Below are 21,881 nucleotides of genomic sequence, written 5' to 3'. Positions count from 1 at the left end.
GTGGGATCTTAGTTTCCTGACCAGGGATCGATTCTGCACCCCCTGCTTTGGAAGCGCAGAGTCTTAACCATTGGACTGCCAGGGAAGTCCCCCAAAATAAATTTTAAGTGTCATATATATACTTTTAGAAGCAACCAGCACTCGTTTACATTGAAAACATTCACAGGGTTCATTTCCCAAAGTATTTCCTGGCCACAGTAACAGTTTAACGAAGCACATACCTTCGCCTTCAACTTGACAGTGATGAGATGCTCTCTACCAGAAGCATCTTCGGCTTTTAACTTGATGGTACTAAAGCAAGTATCCACATACACAAGCCTGGTGAGTAGAAGAGAATAAAAAACGATCACAATAGAGAGGGTGGGGCTGGGGGGAGGGTGAGGTTGGAGGATGGTAGGATTTGAAATGAAAATATTTGCTATATTCCTATTAATCCATTACAAAAACTAATCAGAGGAATTTGTGTATGCTATCCCATTATGCTGCTATAGATTTACTGCCGTTAATACACCAGCCCAGTGCTTAATGCAGTCATAGATCTCTGGATTATTTACAATGTGTGTCAAGGCTCATGCTGTGGTCAGTGAGCACTATGTTTCGGTTTTCCATCACCGGAACCTTTGGCACACACAGCATGTTCCTGTCAGACTCTACTTATGTACACATTAAACTTCCTGTCAAACTCTTTGATCCATTTCTGTAGTTTCATACAATATGAGACTTTTATGCTTCCTTTATTTGTTTTTCTCCTCAATGAACTTCTCCTTTATTATAAATAATGTTACTGTACAAAAGCCTGGCTAGTATTAGTTCACATACTCAAATTGATCCTCTAAGGAAAATGCTGTATAAGCACAGGTACAGCCTGGTCTCCTAACAATAAATTTTCTTTTTGTGCAATATATAGCTTCTGACACTTAACCTGGGCATGTATTCAAGATGACTAATATTTTAAACACATACCACAAGCACAATTGTTTTGGCTTTAAGTTGCTCTAAATGCATGAATTTTTTACAATGGAAACCAATACCCTTTGAAATATATCATTCTGTAAAAATATGGTCCCTTGAGAAGCATAAGCTACTGCCAAAAAGGTTCAAATTTAGCAGTATATTTACTAGTGAACTGGGCATGTGGATATTTTTTTGACATTTTTACAATACCATTCTCTTGTAAAGATAGAAAGTAGCCTAACAGTATTGCACAACTTATCACCCAGACTGATGGTAAAACCTGTTAGGGTTCAAAACTAACATTAGCCTCCTAACCTAGGAAACATTTTTTTAACAACACTATATGCTGTTTAGTCACTGGCCAGATATAATGGTAAAATGGGTCAGTTTCAAGAAGTTCTGGGCAATAAACTTGTGGAACACTATTTGTAATGAAAAACAGATCTAAATCTGAAGATACATATCTTCAATAATAGAATAAAAAGTAAAACAGAACAATCTTTATCAACAGAAAATTTTTTTTATCATAATCTATAAAAAGTCGAGTCTGAGAAAACAAAAGAAAATTATTCTAGAAATGTTTATTTACATAAAAATATCAATGACTCTATATAGTTAATCATTATTTTCTTTCAGCTTTATTTGTAAATGTCTCATATCCCCCTCCCCTCAAAAATTTACAACCTGAGACTTTATCACAAGTTTTATCAGTATGACTGTAAGGGTTAGATACATGGGCATCTGACTCTTTGAAAACATCAACACTTCAGATTCAAGATGTTGAGATGAGCATATGCATTTATATCCTCTCTCTACTCACACACAGAAAAAAGGAATTTTAAAAAGATATGCATAATCCCACAGTTATAAAAAGCACAAGAAGGAATAGCATCAATCAAAGCAAATTTTCAACAAACTTTATAAAGATGTCAAGTGGTCAAAAGAGCACTGAGTAACGAAAGAGATTAGAGGAGAGAGAAAGAGGGCTCCAGGAGGGAGACAGCTGGCAAAAAAAGGAAGTCTACAGAACAGAGGGTATTACTTATATGTGGGAAGAAATTAAGGAAATTTTTTAAAAATACGAGAAACAAAAATCGGAAGAGGAAATTTTAAACTAAATCATAAACAATAAAGCTATGTTAAAAATGGTAATTGCTCTACCATTAGCTTTTCAGTGAAAAATATTTATGTAGTCATAAAAAGTTAAACTGCTTACTAATTACAATTTTTAGAATTCAGCAATAGACAAAGCTAGCAGACTTAATTATAGTTACAGAAACTAATGTAAATATATTTGATCATTGCAATTTAAAACAGAGACAACAAAAATTGAGAAGGAGAAAGATATGAGGAGGGAAGATAAGAAACATTAAATTTTGTAATTGCTAATTTGAGAGTAAGAGATACCATCTTTAATTGAACAGACATGAAAGAAGTTTAAGAAATATTAAAGCAAATAGAAGAATAAAAGAATAGTGATGAAGGGAGAGAGAAGGCAGTATATAAACTAAATCCATTTTTATTACAGTAGTTAATCAGTATGTAATTCTGATCAATCAAGCAACGCTGAATATAGGCATATTTTTTAGAAATACAGAAGGTACTTGTAAACATGAACATTTCAGAGAGTTTGTCTCAAAGTGTAAGACCAGGGATGGGATATGGTATGGAAAAAGCCTGCTGCTTTTCATTATAAGCCCTAAATAGTTTAGAAGCATGATGAATATATACAGAGACAGAGAGCAAGAAGGAATAGGGAGAGAGAAGGAACAACTAAACCACCAACTAGCACTTTTCATACTTCTCATTGCTGCTTGACATCAACATGTTCAAAATCATTATGGCACATCTATAAAATAAGACAGAAATAAACTAAAGTTCTAGTCTTTTGTTTGCAATCACACAAAGTTTAAGATGTAGAAATAATACATTAGAGAAAAACAGGCTTATGCTCAAAATACTGCCCTGCAGTCAAAAGGATCATAAGGTTAATTTTGTTAAGCTTTAAGACAAAATTCAAACTTTTAAAAATTTATAATTTCAGGTTAATCTCAGCATGGTCATTTAAAATTAAACATTTTACCCATGTTGATTCCTGTCTACTTTGTTTGGGGAAGAAGGAGAAAATTAATTGTGATTATTATCACGTTTGGTACATGTGACTGAGATTGGCAAATGTGCTCTAGCATTTATTCTCAGCTTCTTCCTTTTGGTAACAGGATCCCAGCTACTGTAGCACTCCACCTAAACCGAGTTTTAGCTGGGTACACTCTATCCAGCTAGCAACCCTTCCACTGTCCTTGCGTATCAGCGTATCACTAAATTTTGGCCAGTGTACTGCAAGCAGAAGTGATATGTGCACCTTTTGGATCATTTATAAGAAAATCATGGCTACCCCTCCCCCAATCCCGCCCATTCTCCCTTCCTGTAGAGTGGAACTTAGGCCAATATGACCCAGCAAAGACCATGCCAACAAGAACAACCTCTTAGTGCAGCTCTGACCAACAGAACTTTCTGCGATGATGGAGGTATTCTATATCTGCACCATCCAAAACAGTAGCCACTCATCATATGTAGCTACAGAGGACTTAAAATGTAGCTAGTATGAATACTAAATTTTTAATTTGAGTTAATTTAAATGTAAGTATCAATAGTCACATGTGGCTAGTAGCTACTATGCTGAACAGCGCAACCAGTGTATGGTTGAAAAGCAAAAGAAACCTGGGCTCTTGTATGACCCTGTGAAACAAAGCCACCAACTCACTCTTGACCACCTGCCTACCTGTGACCTGTTAAATGAGAGACGAATAAAATTCTATTTTGTTTGAAACACTGAGGATTTGGAGTTCTCTTTGTTAACAGCAGCTCAGCCTGTACCTTAACTAGATAATCAATATTTGTATCTATTCACAACAGAAAGGAATATCTTAATGTTTGGTCTACAGAAGAGATATTAAAGGGGAAGAAAACAGCAATAAGCTCTTACAAGTAATATTAAAATCAGTTTGTCTTAAAAAAAAAAGGCTATTTCAAATGTTCTCTTTTATTGGTAAGTTGGATATCTCAATTTAAACAACATGAAATAAATAATTTCTACTCATTTATTAAAATAATACACTTGGGCAACTTTCATTATTGGAAAGCTCAAATTTTTGAAAAGTTATAAACACATTTAAAACTTATAAGTTTAGGTATTTACTACTTAGCTAGACATATTCCAAAACTGACTAAGAAATTATAAAAACATAAATATAAAAATCTAAAGAAATAAAACACTATACTTTTTTTCGCACTTTACTTTGCATTTGTCATTTGCTGCATTTCTTTATAAGTTACTGCTTGCAATAACTAAAATGGCACTAAACTTAGAGTTAAGGGTTTTTTTTAATTTTATTTATTTATTTATTGGCTGCATTGGGTCTTCGTTGCTGCACACTGGCTTTCTCTACCTGTGGTGAGCGGGGGCTACTCTTTGTTGTGGGGCGTGGGCTTCTCATTGCGGTGGCTTCTCTTGCTGCGGAGCACGGGCTCTAGGCGCCTGGGCTTCAGTAGTTGTGGCTCGCGGGCTCTAGAGCACAGGCTCAGTAGTTGTGGCGCACGGGCTTAGCTGCTCCGCAGCATGTGGGATCTTCCTGGACCAGGGCTCGAACCCGTGTCCCCTGCATTGGCAGGTGGATTCTCAACCACTGCGCCACCAGGGAAGCCCAAGAGTTAAGTTTTTTAAACATTTGAAAGGGATATTAATACTTAAGCTTCAGAGAGGTTTTTGTTGTTCTTCTTAATAGGTGAATGTTATCAGTATAGAAAAACAGAATGAATGTGCTTTATACCTCTTGAAATACTGTACTTACTCTGACCAAAAGCTTAAGTTATACAGTTTTTTCCATTAAATATCTAGATGCATTTATGTACTAATAACATCAAAAGGCAGACTGAAGACCTTCATGTTTTAATAAAGCACCAAAGTTTCCATTTCCACTCTCAACTTTAAGCATTAACTACTTCAAAAAACAACCTCCCTAGTTAACATTTTTCCTCCCTGTGTTTTCTGTACACCAGTCTATCCTGCCTTCCGTTAACTAGATTAATCTTCCTAAATATCTTTTTAATCATATCAACCACTTGCTCAAAAATACTCAGTGAGTCCCCATCACCTGCATATAAAGAATCCTTAGCCTAACAGTCAAGACCTTTCAGTCCGGCCCTAATATTAATCCTCTTATGTGAGCAACTGATCCACTCCGAAGTCCAAAAATGAACTGCACATTTCCATCACTACAAAGTTGCCTCCCCCATTCCTACCCTTTTAAGGCTTTCTATATGCCTCCCAAGCTTTCCCAATATCTACTTCCTCTCAGAACTTCCTAAATTATCCGTAGCGCAAAAGAACTTCACCTTTCTCTAAACTCTCATACTGCTCCTTTTCGTGTTGAGTTTTGCCTCCCAATCAGATAAGATTTTTTTTTAATAAGCAATATGAAAGTTTTATTTTTCTATGTATGTGTCAATGCTCTATGTATTATATGAACATAAACAAGCTGCTGTCAAACTGGTTCATATTTACTGATTCGCATGTAAGTTTTAAACAACTAATGCAAATTCTGTTTAACTAGATACTCTAAGCATATTACCAATGTTTAGAAGGACAATTTTTTCACTATCATATAATTTGCATTCAGTGATTTGGATATATGTATGAGGTAAAAGCACTCTATTTATAAAGGTCATTTAGAATGAAATTCATACTTTTCACATCTATATTCTTATGCGTTATACAACAAAATTATCATAATTAAATCATAACACTAATTATATGTTGTAAAACTCATATATAGTCGGACCTTTTGGTGAACCAGTATCTCACCAACTTTATATTTACTTTACACAAGGAATTATTTGAGTCACATAACTTATGTTTCTTTTCAACCCTCATTACTAAGCATCATTGGTTGCATTTAAAAAATGAAGAGTATGTGGCTCTGAGAGGTTATGTGACTTGCCCAAGGTCACACAGCTGATAAGCCAGAATTAAAGCCCTTGTCTCATTACTGGAATTAATTTAGTATTAACAAGTATCTCCATTTCTCCCAATATGTTATATAATTCTTTGAAATGCACTGAGAAATTATAGAAGATATCACCATCAATGAATTAAGTCCATTTCAAAAATATTGGACTTAATTAAAAATCGAATTTAATACATGTTGACAATCTTTCAGCAGCACAACAAATTTAGTAAAAGTCAGCTCTTTCGCAAAATAAATTTAAAAGGCCAAATAGTTTAATTCTACTCACTCTAAGCGATAAATAATATGCTACATTAAAAAGGACAAAACCATCAGGTCACTACCCCTGTTTGAATCATTTAAGCTCTGAATTATCTAGGACCATGTGATTACTAAAACAAACATAAGATATCCTATAAATAAAGTGACTATGCATTTCTTTTGAACTGGGACACTTTTGAGACTAAAAGGGGCCACGATAAAAGGCATAAGTTAGGACTATCCTAGGTAAAGTGGGATATAAATCAGCCATTCTATAAAGCAAACAAAGCTTTCAACTTCAGGACATTCTTAATACCAAACAGAAAATCCTATTAAACCCCAAGAATTCTGTTTAATTCTTACTGTTTTAATGAGCCATTCTGTAACATAACACAAGCAGAAGTTAATAGAAACCCATCAAGACACTTTTTTGCAGCACCCACCTTTCTGAGCCAGTATAACACCCAAAATCATCCACAACTTCATCTTACCCTTAGGACAACTTGCTGTTTTTAGTGTGTTTTTAAAGAAGTTGAAACAAGTATCGAAATTACAATAATAGCAATCAAACTTAAGATCAGCTACTAATTCTCAATGTCATTTCTATTAAAAAAAAAAAGATATACGAATATAGAGGAAAAAGGAAAGATTTCAATCATATTTTAAACATTTCCTTTCTTCTAACTTAATTTTTTATAAAGCTTGATACTATAGAACTGATTAGATATGTCAAGTATGTAATTTAAAAACACAGCAAGGTTTTCCTTACCTTAAAAAAAAAATCCTTCTTTTATTATCAGATTTTACTATTCCACTAACAAATCTACAAGATTATTATTTAGAGTGTAAGTAAAATACAGATATTTTATTTGGTCTAGGAATCACGAAGATTCTGAAAATCCATTTAAATCAATTTGTCATGCAAATCATTATGTGTGTCATTTTAAAAGATATTTTAAATTAAGAAGCTAGACAGCTGCTCAGGCATCACCTCACAAAGTAACAATTCTAGCATGGGGACAGCACAGTTCAGGTCTCATTTGTAGCTCTGAGGGTCCTGAAACCCAGTATTATCAGTGTGCCAAGTATACCAGGCCCGATTTAAGAATTAAGTCACAAAAATAAAACTGAAAGGAGATGTTCTTACTTCGCCAGACAGTGCTGGATAAATACGGACAAAATCATACTATTTGGCTTCTCACAATCAATCCATGCAGACAACTTCTCTTCTGCTAACACACTGTTTATTTGTAAAGACTATGAAACTAATGATTAGGTAACAGCAGGTATATTCTAATTCAATCATGCATCCTAGTCACTATAATTAAACTATGAGCTTTCATCAATCTAAGCAACAGATTTCAAAACTATCATTTTGCACATGGCCAATTTTATCCATGGTGCGATAGTCACACTTTGAGGCTGAAAACTAATAAAAGCTATGTCCAAGTACTTGAGGGAACTTTACTAAAGGCTCCATACCAGAGCTATCCCCACAGCACAACTCCAGGGAGCCATCATTCACGCCAAAGCCTGAGCAGTGTTATGCAGCCAGCCTTGGCAATGTACGCTCATCTTATATACAAAGCTGGGGATGAAAATATGTATCTTGAAACTTATTCTGAGAATTAAACAAGAACTCTATAAAGTAGCTAGCAGGAACTTAAAACTGGAAGTTCCTATATATAATAATCTAAGGAGGAGACAAACATTTATATTGTGATGAATGCTATGGTGGAGGCATTCATATCCTTACCTTTGGCTTTCATCTATTACCTAAGTTAGAGACCTGTTCCTTTTTCTCCACTATCAGAACAATGTATATAAAGCAAAGCAATGTCAGTACTTCCTATTTATCTATAAAAACATTTATTCCATAAAATATTTTATATATTTCCACTATTTCTCTTATAACTTTGTTGCTAACAGCTCTCAAAAATCCTGTAAGTATATACCATAGTACCTATCTGAGTTAGAATTAAGTACTACTGGGATCCATCTACTTAAATTCTGACTCTTCCACTAGATATAAGTTCCATGAGGAATCTTAAGTCTTGCTTGTGTATCTTCACTGCCTTACATTATAGGCATTCAATAAATAATAGGTGGAAAAAAATGAACAATTCAAAAATCTGGTATTTGCATACTCAATGCTTCAACTGATTTTCATTACTGGAGTTCTCCCAATAATGTCACATCTGCTTAGAAAACTGCCTCAAACTGACTATATCAAAATAACAGAAATAAAACTAGAAGAACATTTCTTCTTCCCTTTCCAAACCCTTCCTCCATTCCTAACTATCCTCTAAACACTAAGATCTTAACATTTAAGCATCAGAAAATAAGTCAAAATAATTTTTCTCTTTTCTATCACTTTAAATCCAAAGAATGATCACGTCCATAACATCAACGCCTCAAGAAAAATCTTCATAACTTCAGCAGAATTGTTAAGAGTGCATCTCAATTCATTACTTGTCTTCTGTCTCTCCCCTCCCTTGTTTTGCTAAATTTTCTAAAAAAGGTTTCATCCATCCCAAATCCTATTCAGGAATGATACCTTATCAAATAAAATGGAATTTCATGAATACGCATTAACCGGTCCTCAATATCACCATAATAGTACATTTAAAATTATATGTAACATCCATTTCTGGCTAAAATGGAGTACCTTACTGAAGACCAAAACTTCCACTGAGAACAACTAAAGTAGCCTGATGAAAGAGAAAAGAAAAAAAAAAGTTTGAAGATGTCAAAAAAAATTGCTAAAGCAACCAGGACTTGAAGGACCAAGGTCCTGAAGAAGGGGGAACAGAGGAGAAGTAAGCCAACACTTCAGCCATTTTTCCTTCAGGGTATTTAGCAATTCTGGGCATAGGGCAAGAAAAGGAGGATCTGGGTAAATGGCGCAGGCAGAGAGCTACTAGTAAGTGGCAAACAAAAAACAAAAAAATCAAACAAAAAAAACCAACAACAAAAAAACAAAAAAAACCCCTAACAGCATTTCTGGCAATCTCTTGAGGATAGAGAAATAAAAATAACAGACTTAAAGGGCCAGAATCTGGTGAAAAGGTAGGGTCAGAGACTGCGGCCATATATTCTGGCAATTTTCCATCAAAACTTTTAATAAACTGCAAGGGATAAGAGGATAAAAAGCCAAGCAGTAAGCCAATGAAAAACAAAGGATAATATTTAGAAATCTCATAATACTGAGGAGAAATTTATTAGAATTTAGAACCCACCAGTGGGAAAAAGTCCCAGTGAACATCCCTAAGCTCTCAGTGGGAACCCTTGGAGGGTTACCGGTCAAAGCAAAGTCAACAAGAGGTATATGAAGCACTGCCCAAAATGAAGCCCAGACCCTAATGGGCTAAAGGTAAACTAGCCTAATGAAGACAAAGATTAGCGTTTAGGATCGACCAAGGGAGAAATCCAAATGAGCACACTTGGCTCTTGCTTGAAAGCTCTGGAGGGTTATAGCCTGGGAGAGGGAGAGGAGCAATAAGAACCCTGCAAAAATGACAACCCACCCTGAACCATTTCAGTCTCTATGGCAACCTGCCCCCACTTTATATTCCTAGCAAAGAAAAAAGTAAACCCTTTGTAGAAGAAAATATCATCTGGAGCTTCCAAACTTTTTCATACACAATTTCCAACACTCAACAAATATTATTAGGCATAGCACTGCAGCCTGAATGGCCAAGGGCAAGTACAGAAGAACAGCCAAGACAGTGAAAAAAGGGGCATTAACTAGAATGCCTACAAATTAAGCCAGTTTCCTCATTTCTCCCCTTTTGCCGTTTTGTATTTTTTGTTGTTTTGGTTTTTTTCCCCCCAAAGAAAAAGCAATCATGTTATTGAGAAGAGACACAGAGATTTAAGGTTTTACATTTTTTTTTGTTATACAGTATTCAATTTTGTATTGATTCAATTGTGAAAATAAAGAAAAACCCTTACTCTCTGCTTTTAAAAAAAGTCTAGGCCTTGGTATTCACCCAACAAAGTTGAAAAATAACGTCCACATGAAAATCCTGCACATAGATGTTTACAGCAGCTTTATTCATAACTGCCAAAATTTGGAAGCAACCAAGATGTCCTTCAGTAGGTGAATAAACTGTGGTTCACCCAGACAATGAACTATTACTCAGTGCTAAAAACAAATGAGCTAATGAGCCATGAAAAGACTGAGGGGAAATTTAAATATGTATTACTAAGTGAAATAAGCCAATCTGAAAAGGCTTCATAATGTATGATTCCAGCCATATGATATTCTGGAAAAGGCAAAACTATGGAGACAGTAAAACAAACAGTGGTTGCCAAGGGTCAGGGGAGAGGGAGGGATGAATAGGTAGAGCATAAAGCATTTTTAGAGCAATGAAACTACTTTGTACAATATTATAATGACAGATACACGTCTTTATACATTTGTCCAAAACCATAAAATGTACATCACTAAGAGTAAATCCTAATATAAACTATGGTTTTGGGGTGATAACAATGGTGATAACAATGTGTCAATGTAGGCTCATCTATTGTAACAAATGTACCACTCTGATGGGGGATGCTGATAATGGTGGAGTCTATACGTGTATTTGGGGGCAGAAAGTATATGGGCAATCTCTGTACCCTCCTAATTTTGCAATGACCCTAAAACCACTCTAAAAAAATTAAGCCTATTAACAAAAATTAATAAAAGCACTAGGAATGCCAAGATCCAGGACTATATGACAGAAAACCACAAGAAAAAAATTAAAAAATAAAAAGAGACTCAAGGGGATCTAGATTATGGGAGTAGGTAGAAAAATTTTAAAACCACCATAAAAAAAAAACAGAGAAAAAGATGGAGAATTTCAACAGAGCATTAAAATCTAGTAGAGTTATACTAATATCTAACAAAGTAGACATTAAGGCAAGAAATATTGCTAGATACAAAAAGAAACATTTAATGATGAGGGAAAATCCACAAGGAAGATACAGCAATTATAAATGTGTATGCACTCTAAATTAAAAACAGAACTTCAATATGATCCAGCAATTCCACTTGTGGGTATATGTCCGAAGGAAACAAAATCACAATGTCAAAGAGATATCTGCACACCCATGTTCACTACAGCATTATTTACAATAGCCAAAACATGGAAACAACCCAAGTGTCTACTGACAGATGAACAGATAAATAAAATGTCATGTATATATATATATATATAGTGGAATACTTTTCAGCCATAAAAAAGGACATCCTGTCATTTGCAACAACCTGGATGACCTATAATGGGCATTATGCTAAGTGAAATAAGTCAGACAGAAAAAGACAAACACTGTATGATCTCACTTATAATGTGGCATCTAAGAACATACCCTAAAAAACTGAATTCATAGGGTTCCCCTGGTGGCGCAGTGGTTGAGAGTCTGCCTGCCAATGCAGGGGACACGGGTTCGTGCCCCAGTCCGGGAGGACCCCACATGCCGCGGAGCGGCTGGGCCCGTGAGCCATGGCCGCTGAGCCTGCGCGTCCGGAGCCTGTGCTCCGCAACGGGAGAGGCCACAACAGTGAGAGGCCCGCGTACCGCAAAAAAAACAAGCAAAAAACTGAATTCATAAATACAGAGAAAAGATTGGGGGTTGCCAGAGATGGGTGTGGAGGGTGGGTGAAATGAGTGGAAGAGGTCAACAGGCACAAACTTCCAGTCAGAAAATAATTAGTGGGAGTGTAATGTACAGCATGGTGACTACAGCTAACAATATTGAACAGCTGACGTGAACAACATGGCAGTTAGGTGCACCAACCCCCAACACAGTCGAAAATCCACCTATAACTTCACAGTTGACCCTCCATATCTGCAGTTCCACATCCACACATTAAACCAACGGCAGATCAGATAGTACTGTAGTACATATTTATTGAAAAAAAATCTGCATATAAGACCCCGTGACGCTCAAGGGTCAACTGGATTGTATATGTGAAAGCTGCTAGGAGAATAAATCTTCAACGTTCTCATCACAAGAAAAAAATATGTAACTGTGTACTTATGCATGTTAACTAGACTTCTTGTGGTAATTATTTCATAATACATACATATATTGAATCAGTATGTTGTACATCTGAAACTAATATAATGTTCTGTGTCAATTTTATCTCAATAAACAAACATTAAAGGGAATTCTTTAGTCAGGAGGAAAAATACTCTAGACAGGATAGAAATGCAGTAAGGAAGGAATGAAGAACACTGGGAGAAATAATTGTGTGTGTATAATACTGACTTTAAAAACAATAATAATGTTTGTCAAATTTAAATATAGAATTAAAATGCATTATAACAACAACACAACAAAGTGGAGAAAATGCATTCAAGAGTTTTAGATCCTCGCAATATAAGAAAATTGGTAAAGATAACAATGTATATTTTGCTATGTGTATGTTGTAATCTCTGAGGTAACCTCTAAAATAATTAAAAAAAACCTAACAAGTTAATAGAAAGAAAAATATAATAAAAATTGTGATTAATTCAAATAAAGGCAGATGAAGAAATAAAACACAAAATACATGAGACAAATATAGAAAACATACAGCAAGATAACAGACATAAAACTAAATATTGGGTGATGTCAGTGAAAATGGCAGTCAGAAGTTCCTAAAATTCTCCCTTCCATAAAATAGCAACAAGAAAACCAACACAAAAAAACTGTCAGAAAAAAAGGCAAATATGTGAGGTGATGAATGTTAATTAATACAATTGTGGCAATCCTTTCACAATGTATAGGTATATCAAATCATCACACTTTAAGTATGTAAAAATTTTGTCAATTATATCTCACTAAAACTAAAAAAAGAAAATAACGTTATATGTTCAGTGAAAATATGGTAACATCTTAATTTACTGTGTACATAAAAATGTTATTTTTTTCCAAATTATATTTAGAATGCTACCTTGTAGGTCAATTTTTTTATGATGATACACCTTTAATTCACAGCCACAATAAGGATCAGATACTCTAACTACATGACACTTTTGACTAAAAACAGTGCAAAATAAATTGCTAAAACTGCACATATCTTAAATTGAAATGCATAAGAGAAAGGCATTTCTAAAACATTTTAAAATGGACATACTTATCCCAACCAAGAGTTCCTATCTCTTCAATAAGGCTTGAGTAGAACTGGGGAGGAGGAGGTAGTACATACAGCTCTTTTTTATTCTTTAAAGCAACTTCCTGTTTAAAAGAAAAAACTTGAATCAGCTTCGGAATGCTACACAATGAATTATTAGTACCTGATTACGAAACACAATTCTGTAATCTTTGAGCCTAACTAAAGTATCCATTATTTTTATGGAAAATCCAGCTGAATGATTCCCCTTCTCATAAAAAAAGACATGAAAAGGGTAAAGGACTGTACTGAAGGTCATGTAAAACTGTCAATTATTACACCATACAAACTTAAGACTCTCATGTTCTCCTAGACTATTACGCCTATCAGAGATGAAAAAAATTCACACACACACACACACACACACACACACACACACACACACACACAAAACCTCCTCATTCTCAAGGCTTCACTATTTTTCTACTCCTGTTGATATAAAGAAACATGTACCTTTAAAGAAAAGCCTGAACTCTATGTATATTGCCTAGACTGATACATTTGCACACCTTTGTGAATCACATTCTTACAAAAACCCTTCATTATCACAATAAATATATACCTGTTAATTTCTTTCACTGACTTACATGCTGTATTACTCCCAGACCAGCTAAGTGTTTTGTCACCTATCTGGCTAGATCACAGCTCCTTTCCCTGCTAAGCCCACCTATGATATCTTTAAGATGGTTTATGTTCCCCCAAACAAAACTAAAATTTACATTTTTACAAGCAATACAAATATCACTAGAGTTGCTGAGGCTGAAAATTACCAGTTATTTCAAAGGTGCTAACCTAGACAAATATCTTATTTGGAAAGTAAAAATAAATGTATCTATACAGATGTTCATATGGTCTGGATTATCAAAAGGTTATTATAAAAAGAAATAATAAAACCAGAAATTAATTAATAAAAACCAATAAAGAAATTAAAGACCAGATATAATAAATAACAAAACCAGATGGGAAGAAGTATAAAAATTATAAATACTTCTGGTAACCCTAATAATAAGTTTAAATTTTTATTTAAGTATATATTTATTAGTCCTTATCCTTTTTTTTTTTAAAAACAAGGATAGGAGACAATTAAATTGAGGTAACACTAGAAAGAATAGATTTTTACAAAACAGCGTTTCAAAATCAGGTCTGTTTACTGAAACTACTTTAATAGAGTTCTAAATCTGCTTTAGGATAAAAACAAGCAAACAAACCAAACTGTGAAAGCAGGTTTGTAAAGCCCAGAACGTCAATGTCAATTAGAAGGGAAGCTCCCACAAGACAAAAAGTACACTGCATTTTTATAAACTAAATACCTAATGCTGTATATAGATAGCCTGATGGTCCACAGAAATAAATTTGTACTATTAAGATTATCCTGTTACAAATACTACTACTAATGTCAATATTGTTCCTGGACTTACAGATGTAATAGCTATACAGTATTTATTTGCAAATTTTTTTATTTCAAAAATATTAATTACTACTATTCACGTATACTGAAGGTTAAAAATAAACTTGGATAATAATAAAAATGTACTTTAATCTAGGTATATGACATTTGTAAACTCTGCCTTCTACCTTGGGTCAGACAAGTTATTCCTATTTTAGAACTGTAACAGAGAAAAGGGCAAAGGCAGAGAAGCAAAGTGTTCTTTGTGGACAAGGAAGCAAAGGTACATAGTAGAAAGAACACAGGCCTTACAAACAGGTTTTAATTCCTAATTTTAAACATTTCCAAGTTTTGAGGCCTTAGGCACTCAGTGACTCAGCCATAAAAAAGGAATAAAATAATTTACCCTGTTGAGTTCTTTTAAAACAACTGTTCAGAGCTTCCCTGGTGGCGCAGTGGTTTAGAGTCCGCCTGCCGATGCAGGGGACGCGCGGGTTCGTGCCCCGGTCCGGGAAGATCCCACATGCCATGGAGCGGCTGGGCCCATGAGCCATGGCCGCTGAGCCTGTGCGTCCAGAGCCTGTGCTCCGCAACGGGAGAGGCCACAACAGTGGGAGGCCCGCATACCACAAAAAAACAACTGTTCATTTATCAGATATGTACAAGCTCCTACTATACGCCTAGTTATTACTAGGAAACTCCATGAGAGATTTAACAAAATTTCCTGAAATAAGATCAACACCTACTGATTTCATTTGGGCAACATTCTCAATACTTTCACCAGTGATTATATTAAATGAACCTTATTACTAACAATACAACCCAATAAACTACAAATTCTTACATTTTTAGGTACAGTGCCATAAATGTGCAATAGTATCACCAACTCTGTCCACAATTTCTTCAGAAAGGTAAAGTATAGGATCTCATTTTACTCAGAAATGCAATAACAAATGTACTAAATAGAATACTGTGAATTGGAGATCAATCTCCAATTATTTTAAACTAATGAGTATTTCTTCAAAATTAAATGACCGATAGAGCTTAACGTTAGCTTCAGTAGCAATGAGCCACAGTATATACAGTTTTTACTCTGGTTCCCTTACTCCAGGGATCCCCAACCCCCAGGCCGTGGACTGGTCTGAGGCCTGTTAGGAACAGGGCCACACAGCAGGAGGTGATGCACAGCAGGAGGTGAGCGGAGGGGGAAGTGAGCAAGGCTTCATCTGCGGCTCCCCATGGCTCGCATTACCGCCTGAACCATCCCCCCATCTCCCCCACCCCCCCACCCCCCAGCTTCATGGAAAAATTGTCCTCCACAAGACCAGTCCCTGGTGCCAAAAAGGTTGGGGATCACTGCCTTCGTCCTATTTGTACAGGTTATCAAAATTATGATAAAAAGACAAAAGGAACTTTTCAAGCTTGTTCAATGTCAAGGAGATGTAAACCAAAATACGCTTCACTTCTTCACCTTACATTTTTTAAGGTTATCCTGTTGTGGCCTTTGACGAAATTGATAATGAATGTTGATAATCCTTATTAATTAGGGTTTACAAATTTATTAGTCAAAATTTAAACTTTAGAATCTGATTTTTTTTTATACTCTTTATTTTGATCCCAAACTTTTCACCAAAGCTCCACCTCAGCGGGTTGTTATGAGGATTAAAAAAAGGACTCAAGACAAATCTAGCAAGTAAATAAGCTCTGAATATGTGGCAGCTGCTCCTAACAATAAGAAAGCCTCAAAAAAGAACCACAAAGAAATATCAAACTGCTTTCAGTTGTTAGTAGCTATATATTGGTACTGTAATTTTGTAAAACAAATATAAAGAAATATTTTATAGATATGGGAAAAGCGTAAGTGAAACATACAAGTAAAAACATAATAAAATGACTATGTTAATATTCGAAATGAAAATTTTCAGATTAAAAAGAGATAAAAGCATAAAGTCAAAGAAGTAAAATCCCTATGCCAAATTTGAAATGAAAATTTTGAAATGAACTCATGATTGTTTTCTTTCTAAAAAAGCATTTTTTTCAGGCTTTGTCCACTGAAAAGGCCTAGAATTAATACCAATGAACACTCCAGTTTTGAAACTGTGGCATTCAAATACCATTTCCTACAAAAAAAAACCATAGCTCTTCGGAAAAATAGGATGACTTAATGAAACTGGGGCAAATGGTGTCATAAAGCAAAGCTTGGGTTGTGTTACAAGAACTCAGGAGCCAACATGAAGGGGCTTACACTGACCAAAAACGGTACAGTTTAAGCACTGAATAATGACTGCAATGGACTAAAGTTAATAAAATATTAAAAAACTCACAGGTTCATAATAATATTTTTAAAAAAAAGCATTAGTTTCGAGTTGCTAGGCACCAACTGATTATTCTAAAAATTGGCTTTTTAAAAAAAGGAAAAAGAAACAAGCATTTATCCTATCTCTCCAGTATAAGTTATGCCTCAAATTAACCAAATAACTGATGAAGGGAAATTCTTCTCTGTAAAAGATTTTCAGCTAATAAATGTAGATGATGGATTTTTAAAAATCACCATTTGCAATCCCTAATGAAATAGTGGATGTAGTCAATGACTGTCATTGGAAGCTAAAATCAGTAGGTGATAGGCTGATGGGAAACTTTATATTAGATGGATCTAAACCTACTGATCAATCTTATCTCCTCTAAAGGAGGAACTATCAGACACCATGTACCTCCTGATGCAGGGTGAGAAGTACAGAGCACAAAGTATTCTTACCAGAGCAAATGAACCCAATTCTGTGGAGACCCTTAGATCTAACTGCCAGATTACAAAAAAGGTAGAAGAATATGTTAAAAGACGCCATGAATATCTAATAAACCAAATCCAGAATGCAGGAAATTTTATAGGACACATAATCTGGCTTTTCAATGAGTAGATGGCACGAGAAGAAGAAAAAAAAATGGTGAGGGGAAGAGGAGACGCTGCTATAGGAAGTAATTAAGAAACTTAAGAGACATATCAACTAAATATAATGTGTGGACTGTGTTTGCCTACTGATACAAACAGCAGCTATAAAGAATTAGCACTAACTTTATTGGCATTATAACAGCATATTTTAAAACAGACAAAAAAACACTTAAGTGTTAGACGTATAATCTGACATATTATGGAGAAATGGTTACAACATCCAGGGTTTCTTTTAAAATGCTCCAGTCCCTTTCTCCTAAAAGAGCAGGGGAAGAAATACGATTGGCAAAACTCTGAAGTTAGGTCATGGGCCCGTGGGTATTTCCTGTAGTCTTCCCTCTTCTGTTAATCAAGTATTTTATGTATAGTTAACTGAATAATCAATTATCATATGTAACTGTATATATGGAATGAAGCCTAACAAATTTTTCAGAAATCTGTAGTTGTATACAAAATTATTTATACATTGTATTATATCTTTATGTGTGACTTTTTAATCTCTCTGTAGATGTGACATTCTCTAACAGACCAGAAGTACATTTTATTTCTTCACCACCTGTGCAAGACTAGTGTCAAGTGTGCCCAGTTTAGGATACAATCAAATTGGTTCTTACACATAAGTTCTACTCCTACTCCTTTACTTTCAGAAAAGTACCATCTGCATTTATGCACAGAGTAAAATAAGACATTAATGATTGGGAGTTGAGAAGTTTTAAGTTCTAATCATTTGGTTTTTAAAGGAATTACAAAACATTCAAGATTTACAGCATATGGTGACAGTGTTAGGAAACAAATTCTTACCAAAACCATCTTCAACTCCACTAAAAAGCTCGTTAGATCAGGAGAGTGCTGCATTCTCTAGATCAAAACAACATTTCCAATTAATTTCATGTGTACAATGAATACTCCACGTGCTGAAATGGAAATAAAATCCAAGTCCATGTGAATATGGGAAAAAAAAGTATTAGCTATATCTATATCTTAAAAGTATAAGAATTGAAGTATTGGTCATCAACCCTATTATTCCTACCAATTTCATTCTGAAAGAGTAATTAAAGCCCTCAAATCTATTTTGGTGAGATATACTGAATTATGTAAGAATGTCACTTAAAATCTCACACATTCCTCTATTTCTTCAGCACTGACTATTGTCAAGTTTAGCAATCTAGCAAACCACAGCACTATTTACCAAAAAAAAAAAGTACGAATGGAGTGTTAAGAGGAGCATAAAATATAAAAATCAGGAAATCTATACAATTAAAAGAATCTAGTCAGAGCAATGAATTAACAACTACTCAATAAAACTGTCTATTTTAATTTTTTTCCTTTACCTTAATAAAGACTACCTATAATTGTTAATTTTGTCCTTTCACAATTAACCCGTATTCTTTCAAAAAGAGTCAATCTTTCAATAAGGTAGAACAGTTACAATAAAATGGCAAAAAGGAAATAACTTCTGAAGTATAATGAATTAAAGTGTCATGGCTTCATTTCCTAAAAATCTTTGATTCTTAAAATTATTATAGAATTAAAGAAAGCAAAAAAAATTCTCATTTAAAATTGCTTTCTTAGACAAATCTCTACATCATTTCTCTGCTTGAAATCAAAATGTTATTTTTGTTACTTTTTCTGATGCACTGCACTACCACCACACAGTTCTGAAGTGGATATGTAAATTTCTGTCTTTACATGAGAAAAATAATAATCGAAGATATTTCAACAATACATGAGACACATGATTCACATCTTAACACAGCTTTGTGTGGGCACATGTTTGTAGAACAAGTCTTTGACTCTCCCTTCTTCTATACAATATTTCCCTTGTAGTTTACTAGAGAGGAATAATAAATTATACCAAAGTGTGCAAACTACAGCTCAGAGGCTAAATCCAGCCCAATAGCTGTTTTTGTAAACAGAGTCATAATGAAATGCAACCACACCTATTCATTTACCTCTTGTCGAGGCTGCTTTGGTGCTACAAGGGCACAGTAGAGTAGTTATGACAGAGATCTTAAGGGTCCACAAAACCTGAAAAATTTACTATCCAGTCCTTCACAGAAAAAAATTGCTGACCACCCCCAACCCATATTTAATAAAGTTAAAAATGATACAAGGAAAGAATAGTAACATTGAACTGGACTTTGGAATAAAACAAAGACTGAAACTAATACTGGGTTCTACACGACCAACTGGAGGGCAGGTAGGAGATAAGTAATTAGAACTTTTTCTAGGAATTCTCTTGGCGAATTGGTGGAGAAAAACTGTTATAGAATTTATTATTATTATTAGTCTTCATTAACAGTTTTTCTTCAAGCTATTTAGATATTTCATTAGATTCATTTCTTAAACTTTAGTATACAATATAGTCTCAGTGGATGGGGAAGGGGTGGTGAAGAGAAAATAGAGAGAAATAATGTAAACATCCCATTAAAAATCTGCTGTAATTATACTGCCAGCAGTGACAGCCTACATTCTACAAATAGTTTATTTCCTATATTTCTTTGTGGTTCAGTACTGCTTTAAGTGAGAGTAACTGTCATTGTCAGTTTCATAGATAATAACCTGCTTTAAGAGAGAAAGTATAGGAAATCAGGAAAAACACACAAATGAATAAAGCATTAAAAGAAAGGCAGTTCTACTTCCATTTATTTTCCTACAAGAGGCATTTCATTATTTTCAGTTCCTTCAGTAATTGATTAGAGAAACAAACAAAAATCTTTAAAGGAATTTTCAGGTAGAGGAACGTAAACATTAAGAATAACTGAACTGGGATGGAGAGGTGGATGGTGGGTGAAGGATGTGAAAAGTGCAAACTTACAGTTATAAAATTTTTTAAAAATAAAGAATAACTAAATAAATCCTGCCTATATCTCACCTATGCCGCCTTTACATCTACTCTCATTACATATGCACGCATGATCCTAAGTGATTTCCATTTCACCTTTTCTGTTGCTAATCTTGAACTACAATCGCACTTTTGCCACAGATATCCTTCAACTCCTAAATGGGTCCTGGGATTTTTTGGTACCACCACTATTCAGGTGGATAGGGTGTATGCATTTGAAGACCCTAAAGCCTCAAGGATGGAAATAAAGTTTCGACACAAATGCTGGCTGGAGATGTGCTGAGGATTCTAAGACAGGAAACATTTTATATAAAATATGGATCCTTAAAATATTTGCTAGATAGAGGTGAAACCTACAGAATTCAGCAACTACTAAACCAGTTGTAACAGTCTGCAAAATAGGTCTTTAAAATAGAGTATATTTAGTAACTTCTTACCCTCGCTTAAAACAAACCTTTTAAAGGACTTACCTGTTGCACTACATGATGATATCCATTAAGTATTGCTTTCAGCTGCCAACTACATAGTAATCTAAAATTTTAATGGAACAACATGGTTTATTCATTGTTCAGAATTAAAAGAAAAAACTTATTTGTATGCTAACTCAAACATGTACATACATAGAAAAGAATGACATAAAGATAATGCTGACAAGTTAATAAAATTTTTATCACGGGTACTGTTGAAAATCATGTCTTCCAACTGTCGGTACTAATTTTATTCAAAATATAAATAACTGCAATCAGCAAACAACATGCAAACAAAACAGTACTTTTTAAAAAAAATTTTAACATATCCAAAGCAAAGTTTTCTTGAATTGGATTCTTCTCCAAGAGAGGTTAAATAAAAACAACAGTTTTGATCATAATATACAGAACTTGTATTTGCGAAAGCATATGTAGCAATCTATTCTTCTTTCAATTCCAGATTAAGGACATACTTTTAATTGTGTAAGTAGTGATAAGTTAATGTTCATCTATCTACTGGCTCACCTCAGTTGCACTCTCAATGTTACTAGGTAAGTGACTCTTCTAGGAATTGCCTTTACTTACCTAGAAGTAGAAAGCCCCTCAGAGTTTTCCCAACCATGATCTTTTCAAACCATCATGACCCTCCATTTTTGGTCTGCTAACCCTCATTTCCACTGCTATCTCCTATCATAGAGGCAGAGTAGTTCATTCAACAGCCCACGGGAAACCCCTTCATCAAATGTGCTTTCCACCCCTTCCCACCAATTCAATCGCATCAATTCACTAATTATCCCTTTACTGTGGTATCCTTAACTTATTTTCTGCTAGTTTTTTTTTCCTCCGTAATATTAACTTGTTCAAGCAAAT

General features: G+C 34.6%; 1 protein-coding gene across 5 annotated transcripts in view; it reads right to left on the bottom strand.

The window, feature by feature from the left end:
• The window catches only part of FANCL (FA complementation group L), a 78,620-nt gene that overhangs the window by 46,173 nt on the left and 10,566 nt on the right, over positions 1–21,881 (bottom strand). For 4 of the 5 annotated variants that reach the window (XR_004477376.2, XM_033407269.2, XM_004280668.3 and 1 more), the window contains 4 exons: positions 21,015–21,075; positions 18,501–18,557; positions 13,330–13,430; positions 222–318 (listed from right to left, as the gene is read on the bottom strand). Coding sequence is in view for 4 of the 5 variants with exons in the window: in XM_033407269.2 (XP_033263160.1) it covers positions 222–318; positions 13,330–13,430; positions 18,501–18,557; positions 21,015–21,075 (316 nt within the window). In the remaining variant the exon portion in view is untranslated. Of the gene's footprint in view, positions 1–221; positions 319–13,329; positions 13,431–18,500; positions 18,614–21,014; positions 21,076–21,881 lie in introns of all 5 variants that reach the window. The other variant, XM_033407273.2, reaches the window with a different exon arrangement.

This window comes from Orcinus orca, chromosome 13 (genome assembly GCF_937001465.1).
Source record: "Orcinus orca chromosome 13, mOrcOrc1.1, whole genome shotgun sequence".
NCBI lineage: Eukaryota > Metazoa > Chordata > Mammalia > Artiodactyla > Delphinidae > Orcinus > Orcinus orca.
Note: the sequence above shows the minus strand (reverse complement) of the source record. Positions and strands in the feature narration are given on the sequence as shown.